This window comes from Malaya genurostris, chromosome 3, assembly GCF_030247185.1.
Source record: "Malaya genurostris strain Urasoe2022 chromosome 3, Malgen_1.1, whole genome shotgun sequence".
NCBI classification, from domain to species: domain Eukaryota; kingdom Metazoa; phylum Arthropoda; class Insecta; order Diptera; family Culicidae; genus Malaya; species Malaya genurostris.
Genome location: NC_080572.1, coordinates 137,186,224 through 137,206,899, shown reverse-complemented (window position 1 = coordinate 137,206,899; position 20,676 = coordinate 137,186,224). Strand labels below are relative to the sequence as shown.

The 20,676-nt window shown below is 37.2% G+C and overlaps 1 protein-coding gene across 9 annotated transcripts in view; it reads right to left on the bottom strand.

Moving 5' to 3' along the window:
• LOC131435136 (uncharacterized) overlaps positions 1-20,676 on the bottom strand; it is a 252,550-nt gene that overhangs the window by 157,946 nt on the left and 73,928 nt on the right. For 8 of the 9 annotated variants that reach the window (XR_009230449.1, XR_009230450.1, XM_058602702.1 and 5 more), the window contains one exon: positions 8,784-8,987. The exons of the other annotated variant lie outside the window; for it this stretch is intronic. Coding sequence is in view for 6 of the 8 variants with exons in the window: in XM_058602702.1 (XP_058458685.1) it covers positions 8,784-8,987 (204 nt within the window). In the remaining 2 variants the exon portion in view is untranslated. The remainder of the gene's footprint in view (positions 1-8,783; positions 8,988-20,676) is intronic. 9 annotated transcript variants of the gene reach the window in all.

Below are 20,676 nucleotides of genomic sequence, written 5' to 3'. Positions count from 1 at the left end.
TCAGGTCGCATCTCTCATTCGCTTGCTGCCCATCGAGGCGCGAGGACCAGCCAGCAGCAGCAGCGAGAGTTAACCAGCAGCGACGGAGAATGCACCTTCTGCGTGGTTAAAAACCTCAAACGCTCAGATCGCATCTCTCATTCGCTTGCTGGCCATCGAGGCGAGAGGACCAGCCAGCAGCAGCAGCGGGAGTTACACTTTCCACCAGCAGCGAGAGAGAATGCACCTTCTGCGTGGTTAATAAAAACCTCAAACGCTCAGGTCGCATCTCTCATTCGCTTGCTGGCCACCAAGGCGAGAACCAGCAGCGACTGAAACTGGATTCTGAGTGTTATTGGATCTAAATTTAGGTCTTGAACTCAGGGTCCAGTTCTCTATTCCAGACTTCTATTCGGTTGTTCTTAAAACCATAATAATACTCCTAAAGAATTATGCGGAATTTACTTTACTGTACCTCTATACAACCCATACCCATACAACAACTCAAAAATTAAGTTTTCTCAAAATTTCAAAATAATGCGGAAAACTATTTACTTTCGCTTGGGTTTTTCGCGCAAGGACGACGATTTTGAGGTAGCCAGGCACATATCTTCAACTGAATGCGTATAAAAGGGGAACCGTGGTGAAAAACGATCATTTCTTTTCGTGCGTTCGATGGGAGCAGACGTCGTGGAAGTTAAACCTTCAACCAACAGCGAGGGAGAGGGCGCCTTCTGCGTGGTAGCAACTTTCATTCGCTTGCTGGCCTTCAAGGCGAGCAGACTGTCATCACGAGAGTTAAACCATCAACCAGCAGCGACGGAGAGAGCGCCTTTTGTGTGGTTAAAACCTCAAACGCTCAGGTAGCAACTTTCATTCGCTTGCTGGCCTTCAAGGCGAGCAGACTGCCATCGCGAGAGTTAAACCATCAACCAGCAGCGAGGGAGAGAGCGCCTTCTGCGTGGTTAAAACCTCAAACGCTCAGGTAGCAACTCTCATTCGCTTGCTGGGCTTCAAGGCGAGCAGACTGCCATCGCGGGAGTTAAACCATCAGCGACGGAGAGAGCACCTGCCATCATTTGGTTTTCGGTAGTCATAACGAGAAGTTCAATTTTCAGATTGTAGTTCCGCAATATAGGTTTAGAATTCAGAGCCTGCGTGCTGAAACTGGATTCTGGAACTGTATTCCGGAACTAATTTGAGTTTCGAAATTGCAATTCTAGAATTGAAACTGGATTCGGAGTCTGTTATTGGTTCTAAATTTAGTTCTTGAACTCAGGATCCAGTTCTTTATTCCATACTTCTTATATTCGGTTCTTTTTAGAACCATAATAATACTCCTAAAGAATTATGCGGAAATTTACTTTACTGTACTCTATAAAACCCATTCTGGTAGTCATGGCGAAAAATCGTCTTCATGTTTTAGAGCTTAGTTCTGGAATATGGGTTTAGAATTCAGAGTCTGCGTGCTGAACTAACTCAAATCGTCACCATTTTTTTATTATAAAGAACTATACTGCTTATTTCATAGTATTTAAGTGCGTTTCAGAATGTTTAATGTAACTAATCTGTAATTTAGTCTAGGCGCATCGTTTAAATTTCTAGTAATGAAAGAGGGGAAAGTTGCACAATTCAAACAATCGATGAACTACCAATTCGAATTCGGAAGCATAAATAAAGCGTGTCATATTCGTATTCACGACATCCAGTTATGTCTCTGACATTACACACCCGTACTTTTTTTTTTACGTGTTTTGTTTAGCCGGTGTAAGTGACGATGTACAATATTGAACACACTTTATCCTCTAACTCCGGAACCGGAAGCCGGATCCGGATGAAATTCAGGAATTCCGTATGGGACCATGAGACCTTTCATTTGAATCTAAGTTTGTCAAAATCGGTTCAGCCATTTCCGAGAAAACCTAGTGAGAATTTTTGACACACACATACATACATACATACATACACAGACATTGCTCAGCTCAATGAACTGAGTCGAATGGTATATGACACTTGACCAATTTTTACTAGTCGGTTTTTCAAGTGATTGCATAACCTTTCTATATGAGAAAGGCAAAAGGTAAAACCATTTTCACTGGACTGCCGTTCGATATGCAGATGACATGCCTAACCCATCGCAGTCTTGCGATTTTAGTTGTCCGTATGATGGGTGGTTCTCCAAGCAGCAGTTGCAGTTCATACACCGTTTCCACGTTCCGTCTTCCATATGCAACATTGATTGTCAGGAACACATTTCTTTTGAAAACACTTGAGACGCATTGACACATAGAGAACAACCGGTCTAATGAGCGTTCTGTAGATGGTCAATTCTGTGCGGTGGCGTACTTTATTCGATCGAATGGTTCTTCTGAGTCAAAATTGATTTAGACTGTCTTTGGAAAATTATCAAGCTTTTCATCATTATATTTTTCAAATGGTTATTGTCCAAAAATTACAAGGATCAGCCCTATGGGACTGTTCAAGCTATTGATGTGGAAAAAGTCATGCAAAAATTCTAATGATCGATTATTTCAATCAACCAGTTCAATCACTCGTAATATATTTAAATGCGCAATTGCACGAGAATATGCTTAAATTGATGTTTTTTAGGAAAAACATCGAACACGTGAACCCAGAACATAACTCAGTTTGCCTTGATTTGTGTTTGTCTTACATCCGACGAAATTATGTCAATAGCCCAAATATATGAAATTATATCTATGTGCTAGTGTAATGGATTTCGATATTTCAAGCTTCTCTTCGGCAAGTTTGTGGTCAAGTTTTTCAACTAAATATATTTTATAGCGCTATTTTTCTCTTGGTAATGTGTTTGTGGATGCTATACAATTTCGGTTGAAGTGATAAACTTTTTTTTCAATATTAACCAAGATCATCTTATTTAAATTAGAAAATAAATGTTAGGCACGCAAGATTCATCTGGGGTACACATAAAGAAATTATGAACTTTACAGGTGACATATTTCTACAAACGGTACAATTCATAACTACACAGTTCGAGCAAATCTTGTGTGATTTGAAAATTACATGGATTGAAATCAAATTGGGATAAAAAACAAAAGATAGATAGAAACAACGGGACTTGAACCGAGAAACATTAGATTACAAAGCACGCCATTTAATGGATTGAGCCAAAAACGATCATATTTTCTTTTTAAATAATTTAATGTTGTGTCATTGGACAAGTTAAGTATACTTAGCTTGTCCAATGACGTAATAATTAATTCGTACAGAATTTTACAAGCACCGAGTGTAATGTGCACTCGGCTACCAAGTGCCGATGTATGGATTCATATGTATCAATTATTTGTCAGACAGATATGAGCAACTATGGCTAAATTCATTAAATGGTTTGGTTTGTGATCTAATGTTCCTCGGTTCAAGTCGCGCTGTTTCTATCAATATTTTGTTTTTTATCCCAATTTGATTCAATCCATGTAATTTTCAAATCACACAATTTTCCATGCTCTTGAATATAAATTCGTGTGTACGACGCTCCATTTATGTTCATTTTATGTAAAGTCACAAGATTTTTTCGAACTGTCTATATTGAAATATTCAATCGAAATTTCGCTACTTTCGCAGCAAGATGTTTTCAATACAATCAAAAGCCTGAATATGTAACAAAACTCAGTTTTGAAGAAGTAGATTTTGAACTCTATCTCACAATCACTCAATCGCAACTATTATTTGAAAGAATAATAAATACAAGAAGTGAAAATATTGACACTAGGATACTTAGAAACATTCGGATTATCGTAACACATTATGTCTATTGCAAATGAGTCTTCATGGTTGATTTGTGTGGCAATTATAGAGCTCCAGGAAACTTAAAAAGGAGTTCAAAAAAAGTTGTTGAGGAAAATACGGCGCCCCGCTCGCATCGAATAAGTCTGATACTAGAACTATTTAACTGTTGTATACAAAAATACGATGATGAAGAAAAAACAAACCCCGTTATAGAAATCTAACTTCAGTCAATACAATGCGCCCCTGTCCCACGGAAATCAAGGCGCCCCATCAACAAAGTCAGCGATTTTGAACAACTACAGCACTGGGCGACACCGTTAAAACAGATCTGCCCTCATGTGTCACAACAATACAAAGTGCTACCCCGTGTGTTTGTTCAGTGGGCATCGTCAAAGCTCAACTGAATGCCACGAACAAGCATATAAAATTTAATGTTCATTGTTAAATCCAACACGATATAAAATATTACAGAGAAAGCAACCACGAAATCAGATGAAACATTTTGAAGATACGTTGTGCGAAATAATGAAATAATTTCGATGACACCCGAAACTCAAACGAGACAGCGATTAATTCTTAAACTACGGTCAATAAATCGGAGAACATTCGTAATGTTTTATTGTTTATTATTAGAACCCGGAGAGAAGAACGAGCTATTATGAAAGGTAACGACACGGTACCCAGAACCCGAGACTAGCAACCGTTCGATCACCTCACAGAAAAGGCACAGAAAACAGTGACTATAAGGCGGAACTGGGACTGGAATGGAAGCACACGCTAGAACAGCGTAAGGTTAGGGTAATTGAGTTCATATTATCATAATATGTAAAGAACAGAACGAAAAAATTCTATTACGAAAAATATGAAAATGTTAATCCTTAGTAACGGCAATCTTAGAGCTAAAGTTTTACATTCCAACAACACAACATTTTGGTCTACTACCTGCGCTATCAACATGATGGTATCATCAAGCTCAGTAAGTAAAGGGGCATTCTAAAGCCATAATTTTATCATAGATTAAGATTAAGGCCAAAATCATATCAAAAGATCTTCCAAAAACATAATTCGCTATAGCTTAGCTAGTACAGATAATATATTAGGGGTTTTACGTTGCTCACGGTACATCTGGGGGATGGAAAACCCGCTCACGGCTCATCTGGGGGATGGAAAACCCGCACGTTATCCTCAGAGAGTGACGATTTTTTTGCGGATTTTGGTCTGGCGGCATCATTGGGTCATTTTTTTTCGAAAATGAAGCAGGAGCCGCCGCCAAGGTCGATGGCGATCGCTACCGCGCCATGATTAGCAAATGATTCTTCCCGTTACTTGGAGAGGAAAACTTGGAAACCATTTGGTTCCAACAAGACGGCGCTCCGTGCCACACAGTCAACGCAACGATTGATATTCTGAGCACAGTCTTCGAAGATCGAATTATCAGTCGAAATTCGGATGTCGTTTGGCCGCCTGTGATTTGACGCCGTTAGACTATTATCTTTGGAGGGCTGTCAAAGATAAGTGTTATGTGGACAAGCCAGAGACAATTCAAGCCTTGAAGGACAACATCCGTGCAGCCATAGCTGAAATAAAGCTGCATACAATCGAATATGTACTATAAAACAGAACCGACCGTATGGCGTACTGCAAGGTCAGCGGAGGCAGCCATTTGAATGAAATTATATTCCACAATTAACCGGAAGGATAGCACTTCAATATGAAAAAATAAATTTTGAAATCGGATGAACCGTTTGTGTTTTATTGCATGTTTAAAAAAAAGTTACATGGCGGACCCTGTATATATCCATAGCAATGAAAATATGTATATGTATATATATATATATATATATATATATATATATATATATATATATATATATATATATATATATATATATATATATATATAATTATATATATATATATATATATATATATATATATATATATATATATATATATATATATATATATATATATATATATATATATATATATATATATATATATATATATATATATATATATATATATAAATGACCCTCTGTCACGTCTCACTTTTCCGTTCTATATTTTCACATCCTTGCTCTCCCTTGAGTACTACCATTCTATAATTTTCATTGTCTGTTTCTACAAAAAAAATGATCTCTGGTTAGGAGAATATCGCAAAAAGAAAAAAAAATATTGACTACTAAACTTAGTCGTTAAAAAAGAAAAAGAGTAAAAATTAACATGATGGGTTTCCATAGGGGTAGCGATGTGTTAGTGACGGTACAAATCTGCTTTTCTACCTGTTTTCGGTGCCATCGTTCTGACGGTGTCTCGTATGTACAGAGTAGCTGCTTTAACTTAAATGACGCTATTTCTCACATCACATTTCATTTTATACTGGTAGCGGTGTACGGACCTCCCCTTCGCAGAACGGGAAACAGTGAGACGATATAAAAGAGAGAGTTAGTAGAGCGGCAGTCAGTAATACTGAATTGACTGTCGAGCTGTTAACAGCATCTTGTGGAATTTTTACGCAGAAACACGCACACAGGAGGAAGAGTTAAAGGCTAGGCAAAGTCCCGCTCGAACCGTGCTGGTCTGCAGTTCCCAGTTGGCAAAATCCATCGTCTGCTCCGGAAGGGAAACTACGCAGAGCGTGTCGGTGCCGGTGCATCGGTCAATCTGGCGGCAGTGACGGAGTACTTGGCTGCCGAAGTGTTGGAATTGGCCGGTAATGCTGCCCGTGACAAGAAAACGAGATTCATCCCCCGCCATCTGCAGCTGGCCATCCGTAACGACGAGGAGATGAAAACCAGGACGACTACATCATTATGATAAAGAAATATTTAGGATTGCTTTAAGGTTAGCCAGTTTTGATACGCCTGGAAAGTAGAAGCCGTTCGTAATTGAATGTGTTAGTGACGGTGCAAATTAATTTAACTTCCATCTTGATGAATCTTTTGGTAGGAAATATTGAGATCTGAGATGGTTCTCGTGTGTAGCTTGTTTCGGCAATGGGCCTTGCTGGACTTTTTAGCTGCCTTTCTTTCGATTTTCGGTGTCATTGTGTCTCGTGCATTCAGATCGGGAAACTGTGAGACGACAGGTCCTCGATGTTGCTCTCGTGTGTCTTGTTTCGGGAATAGTTGCTCAGCAAATGGTAGGAAAAATGAACCACTCAACTTTTATATGGATGCTCTTGTACAGAAGCAGACGTATCGCGTTCTGATTGGCTGGTGCAGTCATGAGTTAAATCAAACAGGTTTTTCAATAGTGTACTATTAAAAAACTTCAATGTTGTTGCAATACACGTTCAAGTTGAAAATTTTCGATTCTATTGGTAGTTAGATTATATAAATCCTTCTACAGATCACTGAGCTATGAGCTTTCAAAATACGAGAAAGACAAACGCGCCGTATGAATTATCCTCTTTGATACTCGTTTATACCAAACAGTTCAGAAAGGTTTAATTTTGAACTATTTGAGAATATGTCACACAACTGAAAATTTTATTATAAAATTGTGATCATATTTCCGATGACCTTTAGCAAGAATTATGTTGATTCATTAGATATAACATGAGATATTCACGATCAAAAACTTATCACTCTCTCAGAGGGTAAATTTTGAAAAGGCGCCCCATAGTAAAGTAAGTCGTATTCACGACAAAAGTGGCCTTTCTGAATTTATCGTGGCTTCTTAATTCAACTGTTAAGAGTGCTGAACCATGGGCAACCGGGTAACTCCGTAAACAAACTTGGACACCAGCTTTCGTGAAGAAGCAGAAATTAAAATTTAAGATGAAATGTAGCGGAATGCGCGAATCGCGTTGTTGATCAATTATTCAAAGATTAGACCGATTTTCGAAAAACCAAAAACACTTAAGTTTTCGAAATCAAATTTATCACATCTGAGTATTCTTAGAATTTTGAAATTTTGCTTTGCCGAGCCGTAATTGGTTTTTGAAATGTGTAAACGGTTACTGTTCCGTTCCACGAGGATGGTTTTAGAACTGAAAAGTAGTGTTTGTAGCAGAATTTCACAAAGAATCTCAAAATGCATCTCAAAATTATAAAATTTTAGGCTAAACAACCGAAATTTGAAAAAGTTTACTTAAACTTTTCCGCATTTATTTATTGCTTGCGCGCTGCTGTTTCGTATTGAGATGGTGTGAGAAATGCACGGTGGACTCGGTTGCCTTATATCGTGAGTAAAAATTACATATCAAATAATGACGCGAATTTATGCAGCATTGGGTTTTGTGTTGTAATGAAAACGAGTTGAATACAATAAAATCGTTCATATTCTAAGTAACTGTCATTTATAATGCTAAAAATGTCCAACTCTGTTGAGCTCAATGCATTAACGTTGCTGAAGCAATAATGAAATATCATATAATAGGTATAATTATGATTGTAGCATTTTTTATAGCAAAACTAAAACTTCTGCCTTGACAGGCTATTGAATGAAATGAATACAAGCCTAGTATTATCGTTCATGTAGAATATTTGAAAATATAACTTTTATATAACCTCGATACAAACAATGTGGCCTAGTGAACTACTGGCAACGATATCGAAAATACTTGAATGTTCTCTTGTCTTCAATCGTTCTTATGAAGAAGAATCCATGCTTGCTACATATAACCTCATGTTAGTCATTCATAATTACTCATGATTCATAGCTCTAGTAATCACTAACAACAACGATTGAATTAGCATATATTCAAAGTGTAAAGGATTCAAAAATCGATTGTTCCAGTCTTTTTTACAAACCAGCATAATGAGAGGTAAGCCCACTGCGCTAGATAGAAGTTTTTGCGGTGATCGTTCCAATAAATACAGTTAGAGTTAAATAGTATCCGCGAATTTTCAATTCGTCGCGAGAATCCCTTTCAGATATTCCGAACACTATCCGAGAAAACCATAGACGTTCAATGTGCGCAAACAAAATGGCCTTGACATCTTAGAGCTAAAGCAGTGTGCCTTATGAAATATATTATGAAACAAAAAATCATAAATACAATATAAAATGCTCGTTTGTTTATTTACCTGTTCAAATACATTATCTGGACTACTGTCTCGACTATCACGATGAGAGGAATGCGAAGAGGCTCTGCTAATATCTATTCGTGGAGTTGATGGCACTAATGTACTTATAATACCCGCTGTTTTAGGTGGGGATGCCTTTCTTGGAGATTCGCCCTCTTTGGAACCATATCGTTGACAGTACTGGTTGTGGCATGATGTTTCCATCTGTAAAAATAAGTCATTCGCTTTGTATAGTATATAATAATCCGCACGTGTGTTCAAGTTTGGTATGCACGCAGTTATTTTGTAAGCGTTAAGTTTCTCTACCATTACTACCATTCTGCGATTTCGGTTGAAGCGATAAACTTTTTCTCATTATCAATCGAGTTTATCTTGTATAAATAAGAAATTAATCTTGAACACACAAAATTTACCCTGGTGTAGTAGCAAATTTCTCAGGCGAAAACGACATAACATGGAATTTCATCCGAACTCGCATGACACAAGATCAGAGCACAACTATTGAAGCTTCAAATCGTTTTATGGCACTTTTTGTCTTGCTGTCTAGCAACAACCTATCTCTAGCATGCTACACGTAGGACTGAAACATTAGCAATAATTTCGCTTATACTTATAGATTCGTGTGCTTTCAACAGCTTCGCTTTTACATCTATTAACCAATCAGAGCGATACTTTCCTATTGATATAACGCTTGCTCCTTCAAAACCTTCGTCTATGGCGGGAAAATCCGGTGTGCAGGAGGTTTTTAGCACACAAAATAGGACACTACTTGCTGTTAATTAACAATTCAATGATATACAGTTATGGACGAACCCGAATAGCATATGGCCCGTACGCACAGACCTCAGCAAAGTACGCGCCAGTGTATCCAACGCGTGGAGATGTCAACCGCCCTGTTACCAATTATTGAACCGATCAATTGATGAAATAATATTACTGATTGAAACAAAACTGACTTAGCTGTAAGTGTTCAAAAGCTGACATTTGTACTTGTATGATGATGATGTATGATGAAATCTCGAAAATTCCACATTCCACATAAAAAAGGCGGGTGGGTAATGTCAGAGACATAACTGGATGTCGTGAATACGAAAACAACTGACATGTTCCTTAACACTTCCGAATATCAATTAGTTGATCAATTGTATGAATTATCTAAGCACGCCCCTTTTTCACTACTAGAATTTGAAACGATGCACCTAAACTAAAGTACAGATTAGTTACATTAAACATTCTGAAACACAAATATTATGAAATATCCAGAATAGTTCTTTACAATAAAATAATGGTGGCTCTGAAAAGAACCTTTTATGAAAGCGTTTGTGATGGAGAGTGATGAGTTGAATTCGAATTTCGAATTTCCAGGCTGAACTGTTGTCCGTGGGTGCGATACTAATATGGTTGGTGTAGGTGTAGCGTTCACAATCGATTATAATCTTCCAATGAAGGAAACATTAATTCGCTGGATTGATCAATGATACAATAGGACTGTGATATGAAAAGTATGATATATATCTACGGCTTTCTACATTGATGTTCCTAGCAAATACGAGATCAATACATGTGCCTCCAAGGGCAGTAGCTTGTGAAGGAGCAGATTTCATATCCAACTTCATATAGTTGCTCATGAAATCAATGAATTTAATATTATCTTGTTTTGAGGCATCTATATTGAAATCCCCCACAACTATCATCGGCGTAATTTTACGTGAATATAAAAATAAATTACGCGTGATGAAAAATTGCTTCTCTTTGTAGGTTGTATCTGGCGAAATATATAGAACAACCAACAATACTTTTATACCATTTAGCGTAATATCAATTGCACATATGTCACCGACATTGTCCGCCAACAACAAATTTTCGTCATATTGCTCACTAAGCTGTTCGAGTTTATGAACAGTAGCAATCAAAGACGCACTGTCCTTAAGGTAAAACACAACACCACCACCTCTACAATTAGAACGTTTATATTCGGCGATGTAATTGTAACCTGTTATATTCACTGCAGAACAATTGTCTAACCAAGTTTCGCTAAATGCTAAAATATTACCTTTGGTTAGTATATTGTCAGTTGAAATATCTGAAGCATGAGCATTTAAGCTTTGAACATTGAAACTGATTAAGCTAAAACCATGATTCGTCATATCGATAAAATCCAACAGTACATCACTGATTATGGATAGTTTATGACTGGATAGTCGGTTTAATTCTGTTCTCAGTTACATCATTCTGGGCGAATCACTACCCTTTGAGTGCCAAAATTTGAAGATGTTCTTTTGGTTAGTTAAGTAAAGCCCATCCATTGTTGTCACCCGTGACAATCCAACATATACTAGTTGTTGTTCCAAAGATTTATCGTAGTCAAGTACAATTTCAGAAAATGTACCTCCTTGCGATTTATGAACCGTGAGTGCACATGCACTAACTATCGGAAATTGAATTCTTTTACAGTTGATGCTGCCAAGCTTAATATTGGCTGATCGTTTTAATATAGGTACCCAATCAAATTTAAGTTAACCTGGATTAGAATACACCAAAGGTCTAGATTTGATCTTTAAGCTGGCACCGATAATATTACTTTCAAATTTTAGCCATAATCGAAGAATGCGCTCATCATGTTCGATAAATTTAAGCTCTCCTATGGCCCCGTTAACTAGCCCATCTTCGACATCAATGTTAGTTGAGATCATATAGGGCATTCCAAGCGTCAACCGTAATAGATAAGGTAGACCGCCTGTTTCCACTACGCTCATCTTATGCATCTTTAATCTAGCACTAGCTAGTTGTTCCGCATTTCGATAACCTGTGAAAACATCGTTGACAATAAAATCATAGCCCTCTCGTTCACGCAATGCTTCCGTATTATATCTTTCAACATCCATATTGCGATGGAAGAGACGTATAGCATTCGGAACATTTTGTTTACACCACTCAGCTGTTCGGAAGCGGCTTTCAATACGCTCATTTTCAGAATCAGTAAGTGGCATACCATTACCAATTTTAGTAAGTATGGAAGAAAATTCAATATCAGCTTGTCGCATAACTTGAACTAATGGGAAGAAATTAAGTGATTGCCAAAGTACAGGTCCAAGAATAGAGTTTTTACATGGCTTGAAAACTGGCCGTGCGTTCATAGGTGGCAGTTGGCGAAGATCACCACAGAATATTATATGAATTCCGCCAAAAGGATCATCATAGTTCCCAGTGATGTCTTGCAACCGAGTGTGAATAATATTAAGCATATCTGCGCCAATCATGCTTACTTCGTCGATAATAATCGCTTTAACGCCTGCAAAAGCATTGCGATACAGTTGAAGTGCTTCGAACCCAAGTTTTGAACTACTTCTACGTGCCATTGAAATTCGAAAAGCAGAATGAACTGTAGTGCCTCTAATAGCTACCGCTGCTTTCCCTGTTGATCCACAGGCAACATATGCATTTTTAAGCAAATTGTGCCCTTGACTAAAACGATTATAAGTCTCCATCAATATTCTCAGAGTAAACGTTTTACCACATCCTGCGGGACCAGTGAAAAATATTTGCAAAGGCGTGTTCTTTCCGTCGTAGGCGTGCAAAATATCAATCAAATGTAAAATCAATTTTCTTTGAACTACATTTGTGGCCCTGACCATAGCACAATAATCCTGTTTGCTCATGACATTGGTACGTTTTTTGATGACAGCTGACAGAGCACCAGTAGGCAACTGTTCTATATCATCATCCTTGGGCTCCATAGTTATGGCCCGTACGTATTCATTGTGTTTATCGTTGGATTTTTGTTGATAATCACTTCCATTTTCTTCTGCAACACGAAGATATTCTTCGACGATCTGTTCCAACTTAATATCACAATCATATTCCTTTAACTTGTCGAATATGATAGTTTTATTTTGAACTTGTTACGATCAAGAATATCACAAGCTTCATTTCGAAATGGTAGAAACAGAAGAACCATTTCACGCTTGTGATCATTTAATTCAGATATTTTATATTTCAACCATCGCACTATGCGAGGTGCATTTCGCTTCTTATACGAATTCGTGTTACTTTTATCCTTCGTGTAACACGCTACGAAGTCAGCTAAACAAATGTCATCGAGATCTGCACGCTTTTCATATTTTTGCACTATGTTCAGCGTCCAAACATCGGTAGAATCATCATCAATACCTTCCTCGTCCATTTGTTTAGTATGCTTCCTAGATTTTATACGTTCATGTGGCCACATGGTGGGTATAAATTGTACTTTCCGGCTGGCTTCTGACATTGGTTGACGTAGTAAGTACCAAGCAGCTTCTTGGGCACACATTTCTACTGAATTTAGCATTTTAATACTAACTTTTTTCAGCAATGAAGCATAATCTTGATCAGGGTATTCTTCTTGTAACTTAACTAATTCGAAATGTAAGTTACTAATACCTCTGTTCGTTTTATTAACATATTCAACAACATATGCAGCACATGAATATTCATCTAGAATAAATTGAAGATCCATGTTTGACAGTAATTTGTTTGCAACCCATTGATTATACGGGTTGGTCCAAAGTTCTTCCATGGAACGTTTCAAAAGAATTATAGGTCTTGGTGTGGAGGCACGAATTACATCCAAGTAGTCATCGTATGAACAATTACAATCGCGAAGGTATTCATCTAATGCCGCATAAATTTTTATATTCAAATTTTCGCGCATTTCTTCACCTTTTTAACTTTTTTTATATATATAAAAAATAAGTATAGAATTCGCTCAAACTTTCGAAACTTTTTCAGAGGCCCGGAGGGCCGAATGACATATACCAATCGATTCAGCTCGACGAACTGAGCAAATGTCTGTGTGTGTGTGTATGTGTGTGTGTCTGTATGTGTGTTGTCAACTAAGAGGTCGAGATCTCAGAGATGGCTGGACCGATTTTGATCAAACTAGTCGCAAATGAAAGGTCTCCCCGTCACCCAAAACGCTATTGAATGGTTTTGAGATCGGATGTTTACTTTTTGAGTTATTCGAAGTTTTATGTCAAAATTTTCAGTTTTTTGACATTATCTGTCACAATTGACCTTGAAAACAGAATATGTTTTCAGACTTAGATTCCGCACGATAATACCTATTCAACAAGCCATAGATTGTTAAAATTCGTCCATTTTTAACGGAGATATCGAAATTTTTGTGTAAGCGACTTTTCCCCCTATTCCAGCAGTAGGAGTTTTGAGCGCTGTATGACAAAGAAATGCTTGGGAGCAACGGAAAACACGATTTTTTATACTGTTACATACAATGGTTTCAAAGTACCAAAAAGACTGTGTACAGTATCCTTTTTCATGACATTTAGTCTCGGACCGATTTTAGCACGGCTCGTTTTTTGCAACATCGTTCGAGTATGACATATATATACCAGATGAAGGCAGAATTTTAAATTGTTTTAAACTACTTACAGCAATAAATGCTGGAAGAACATAACATCCATATACCATTCGAATCAGTTCGTCGAGATCAGCAAATGCGTGTGTGACAAATAATTTCACTCAATTTTCTCTGAAAATTTCTTTTCTACAAATTCAGATTCATACGAAAATTCGTATGCTCCCAAACAAAGTTCCTGAATTATGTTTGGTTCCGACCTCTGGTTCCGGAACTACAGGATGATATATGAAACGAAATCAAAATTGTGTAACTCATTCTTCTCGTAGATGGCTGAACCGATCTAAGATTCAAATGAAATTTAAGAATCATCTAAGATGCAAATGAAAAGTTTCAAGATTCTTTAAAACATCTTGCTCTTCAGTCAGATCCAACTTCCGGTTTCGGGGATACAGGGTGATTAGTATAAAAATGTCTATTCCACATAAATTAATCAGGTTTATCGGGTTAGCAGATTTGGATAGTCGATAAAAAAAATTAACTTTTTTCAGTTTTAGTGGTATTCAGTTGTCGATTCAGAAGGCACCTAAAAATTTAATTCGTGCTATGATTTCTCAACGATGTCTTCACTGATTTTCAAATATTTTGAAACAAATGAAAACTATACAGCTTCTCAGGTGAATTTATATGACTTCGGCCATACCGATTTTAGAATTCCGTTTCCAGTATAAAATCGTTTCTCAAAGCTCAATTGTTTTCTCAAAAAAGCCTAATCAAATTTCAGAAACAAAAATTCAAATTAAAATAAACTTATATACAAAAATTAATTAATTTTATCCAATCATGACTTCCGGTTCTCGAATTACATGATGATGAATTTTTAAAATTCAAACCGATATAGAAGATGACAATCCCGAAAAGCTTCAAAGTTGGACTCAAAACTGTTGTAATTTATTCGTCATATGGCCATACGAATCGGTTTGGGTTATGCTGGTTGTTTAATCGATTATCACACTTCTAGATTCAAATTCGATCCGATTTGCAGTTTCGACATTACAGAGTAATGAGTGATTAAAATCTCAAATTGTCGCTTAAAACGACGGCCATTAAAATAATGTTATGAAAACTTTAACACCGAAGAATATTCATGCAAAAAACACATGCGGATTGATAAAAAAAAGGTATCATCTCACTGCTAGGTGGATTAATCACGTTTTTCATCAACCGATTACGACGGGAGTCATTCGATGGCATTGGCAAAATAATTCTAGTTTGTTCCATGGGCCAATATGGGATGTTAAATCGACAACGCTTTTCGTTCCGCTTGTAACAGGTAAATGTATGCTTATGTACCTGTTTACTGTTATAATTGATGGAACAAAGTCTATTAATAAGTTCAACTGTGGCGGGCATGTCCTCTCTCTGTGGACTGCCACGATGCTGAAACTCGATTCTTTTGAAATAATCGACCACATAATATTCGCCAAAGGGACTAAATCTTGACGAAGATAATATGTTGATCAAGGTATCAACAAGTTTATTGAAATAAATGCAACAAGTGACTAATCCTCACTAACGAGTGTAGCTCGCTGCAAAGCAGTCAGTTGATCTACTGGGTTTGCTAAATTAGCGATATGTTCATCAGAAAGTCTATATAAAATTTTTAACAATTCGGGCCATCGAGTTTCATTGGCACTCAAAGTCATGAATATTGTTGGTCTTCCAAGTTGTCTAATCATAGCGAAAACATCATGCTTACGTTGTTGCCAATATTGAACTGAATTCGGGATAGACTTGAGAAACGATAAATTACGTTCAATGCAAGTCTCCAAGAACTCTCGGTTCTTCAACATTTCGCGAGTTATATTCGCAGTTCCCATGCACTTAAAAGAGCTGTGCAAACCTTCTGAAACACGAAGTCGCATAATTTTTGCCGCCATATACAATAGGTGTTTCGGTTTGGCACCTCGCCTATCCTGGCGCCTGAGTTCACTTGTAGCCATCATAAATGGTGTAACATGAAGATCAGTCCTGAAAGTAAGTGGATGTCCAAAATAAATATCTGGAAATGAGAGTTCTTCCGCAAACTCGTCATATATTATTGACAGAGGAATTCTATTCTGAGCAGGCGCAATTTCCAAACACTGGTCTTCATTCCAAAGGAGCGTTTGTTGTTGCCCAATCAAAAGCTCAAAATCACTTTGAGAATCAATAGATTCAAGCTCGTTGTCAGGATCAAGTATTACTGACGAGAAGTCACCAAACTGGTTTAATTGATCTTGATTGATTACTATATTGTAACGACGGTATAATGGAGTATCAACAAGATACATAAGCCACTTTTTCACAGTAACTTTTTTAACGAATCCATTCAAATAGGATGATTTATGAATCGAATGCTTCTTAATGCTAACATTGAATGCATAATCATCATCAATGTTTCTTGGAAGCACGCGAACCATTTCAGAAACATCTACTGGGACATTAATAATTTGTCCCATAATTGAATGACTACCTGCTGCGTGACGCAAACGGCGAATTTGCATAAAAGGTATCCTTGGTGAGATGAGTCTCTCACTTATGGGATCAAGTGGAGGTAGATCTAGCGGACGAGTGGGATATACAAAACCATTCGTTTTCGCTAGGTTTGGTATAACCCCACGTTTCAAACTGCTTCGGCATGTTTGACATGCTCTAAAGTTATCTGTGGATTCAAAAGAAGCCAATGTGATAAGCAAATTTTCCTCATCTCTGTTAATAGTTTTCAAATCATTTCGAAACCATAATCGATCGCAAACGCTACACACTACACCAAACTCATTATCAGTAAATCGCTTTTTGAACTCACGATCAGCCCTTTCATAAATACACATCATATCTATAAAGAAATAAAAAAAAAACCTGTTTTAATCTACCTAGTGGTGTAATGATGCCTTTCTCATATCAATCATACTATCATATATAATACTGTGGTATTCTTCAAAATAATTTCCTTCGATTCTTAAAAGAATAACCGAAATCGATTTGTTTGACCGGCTACTGATAAAAACTATCGAAGTTTTGAGGTCGATTTAGAAAACTTTTTTACGGTTTTTCGCCCTTTTCAGTGATGGTATAAAATTTTTAACACACTTTACCCTATATTTCCGGATCCAGATGAAATTCAGGAATTATGTATGGGACCACAAGACCTAAGTTTGTGAAAATCGGTTCAGCCATCTCCGAGAAAAGTTAACGCACGTAACGTTACGTACACACATACCCACATTCACACATACGCACATTCACACACACATACGCACACACGCACATACGCACACACACACATACGCACACACACACATACGCACACACACACACACACAAATTATCATACATTTCACTCTGATACTATTCCGAAACTGTATGTTCTGAACTTGAAACTATTTTTTTTTAATATTCTAATATAGGCTAGGTACAACAAATTTGTAGTTTATTTTTCGAAAACTTTTAAGTACGAAGACTTTTGATTCTTCAGTAAGAGCCAATTTGTATTATTATTATGTAATAACACTAATAATAATTAACATATTTCATAAATTTTAAAATAATAAAATCAATCATTCGAAATATCGATTCTTCAGCACAGAATCAAGCTAATCACCAAGATAGAAAATTATTGGAATATATCAAGCACTTTAACTCCGCTATCTGTAATATTATCACTAGCACTTCATAATAAGTATTGAAAAATCTGGCACGAATTCAAAATAGAGAGAAACTAACAATGATTAAAAACAACACATCAGAAGTATATTCAAGATAAGTAAACAAACCGTTATAATCAATAACTATATTAGAAAATGTGCCAGACATGATAGTAAAATTTAACATAAACATACCAGATCGGCTTCCAATCGAAACCGGATTTTGAATCCCGCTCACTCCAGCACTCAACGACTCGATTGGCGCTTCCAGGCCATCACTGGACACTGCTCCTTCCTGACGCACTCGTTTCAAAAGACGACTCGGTTCTTCTTCAGTAGGTTCCGATGGAGGCACCTGTCGCTTCCTCTTGCGATGGTTAGCAAGATATTTTGCCTGAAGATACCGTGATCGCGCCATAACAAGCACTTTCAATAAAAGCTGTATCCAGAATGAAGAATCGCTATTTGCCTTCAGTTAAAGAGTTCAGCAGAGTTGTCAGGTTATTTTTTCAAAAATCTGCCTCTGACTCAAAAATTTATCTGGATTTGTCTGGATCTACTATATATAATTACTCAAGTTAAAAACTTATCTCTCTTTCTCTCTTAGAGAGTACGGTGTTAAGAATTATTTTCTTTTCGCAACATTTAAGTCTGTATTGTTCAGGAGAAATCTGTATATGTGGCAACCTTATTTCGCACGGCATATTTCGAGACGACACCCATACTTGTATAAAGATGTTTCTAACACAAAATTTTCTTTTTCGTATTGCGAAACAGCGTTACTGTTGTAATTGAATGTGTTAGATATCACGACCAAAAAGCGCCCCATCCTAAAGAATTCACGACAAAATAAAGAATTCACGACCACAAACATACTGATCTGTACGTGGCAACTCTTTCGCACGGCATATTTGTATACTAGTATAAAGATGTATTCAACATCATCACTTCTACTTTCGCATTGCCGTTCGTAATTGAATGTGTTAGTGACGGTGCAAATTAATTCAACTTCTCGTGTGTGCCTTGTTTCGGCAACAGTTGCTCGGAAAATGGTAGGAAAGCGACAAAATTCAACTAGTTCTTTATGATTATTTTTAGCACTTAAAAGTGCTATTTGAATGGGCCTTGCTTGCTGGAATTTTCGGCTTCCTTTCACCCGGTATTCGCTATCATCGTGCTGACAGCGTCCCGTACGTTCAGAGTAGCTGCTTTAACTTAAATGATGCTATTTGTCATTTTTATTTGCATAAATATCTGTTTATTAATCTTATTTTTGTGTATTACATCAACATTTTACAGTACAAGTGTTTTGACCCTTTGGCCTTTCATCTTTGTTGTTCATACGATTCGTTATTAATATTAGGTGTGTTAGTTACTCTTGTTTTACATACTAATGTTTAATCATAATATTTATTTTAATTATTTATAAAATGTCTACCTACTTATAACTATCCCTAACCTAATACGTACAAATTTTGAATTATTTGTATTTCAGAGATTGAGCACCTCTCTTCAAATTTCGTGCAGTATTGTTCGAATTTCTGTTCTAGTATATCCAGTGAGGCCATCTCATGTACTTCACTAGTCCTTGTCCAAGGGGGTAGATTTAGAATCATCTTTAAGATCTTACTTTGAATGCGCTGAAGCCTAAGTTTGTGTGTTCGTGCACAGCCCCGCCAAACAGGGACTGCGTATTCAATTGCGGGGTAGATGATTTGTTTATAGACAGCCATCTGATTCTTCAGGCATAGTTTAGATGTTCTACAAATCAGCGGGTACAGAGACCTAATGAGTATGCTGCATTTTTTGATGATTTTGTCAACATGTGACCTGAATATCAGATGTCTGTCAAAGGTGAGTCCTAGATAGATAACTTCATCAGACCTTTGAATGACCTCATCACCGAATCGTATTCTGCATTCGTCTGATGGAACAAGTTTTGGAGATCTTGAATGTGGAAACAAGATGACCTGAGTTTTTGCTGCATTGATCACAATTTTCCAGCTTGTATTATATTCCGTTAAAGCGCCCTGACCTGTCTGTAGTTTATTCTTCAGAGCATTAATGACACGACCTTTGTAAAGAATGGCAGTATCATCAGCAAATTGTGACAGAACACCACCACCTGGAAGAGGTGGGATGTCTGATGTGAAAATGTTGTATAGAATGGGACCTAGGATACTTCCCTGGGGTACACCAGCAGGAATAGTAAATCTTTCTGAAAGTGCATTATCCAGAGAAACCTGGAATGCTCTATCTGCAAGATAATTTTTGATAATTTTAATAAGATACATGGGAAAATTATACCGATGCAGTTTGAACACCAGTCCATCGTGCCACACATTATCGAATGCCTTTTCAATATCCAGTATTGCCATGGCAGTCGTTTTGGACACTGATTTGTTTTGCTGGATGATAGCTCTTGGAAAAGGAAGGATCTTTCCCCGGTTTTAAAACTGGGATAACTTTAGCTAACTTCCACATTGAAGGGAAGTAACCAAGCTCCCAGCACCTGTTAAAATTTTAGCTTAGAAGACAAATGAGCGAATACTCAAATGTTTCAGCTCAATGTTGAATGTGTTGTCGAAACCGGGGGCCTTCATATTTTTGGATTTTTTCACAAAAGCCATCAGCTCATTCGCAGTGACTCTACTTTCCTCAGGAACCAAGCTGTCTGATTCAACCTCAACCTCAGCTACGCTATCAGCAACGGCTCTTTCATATGGACTAACAATGTTAAGTCCTAAATTGTGAGAACACACAAACTGCTGGCCTAGCGCATTTGCCTTCTCTACTGGTGTGATTAAAGGTATTCCTTCAGCTGCGTCCTGGGGTGACATCAGAGGAGGAATAG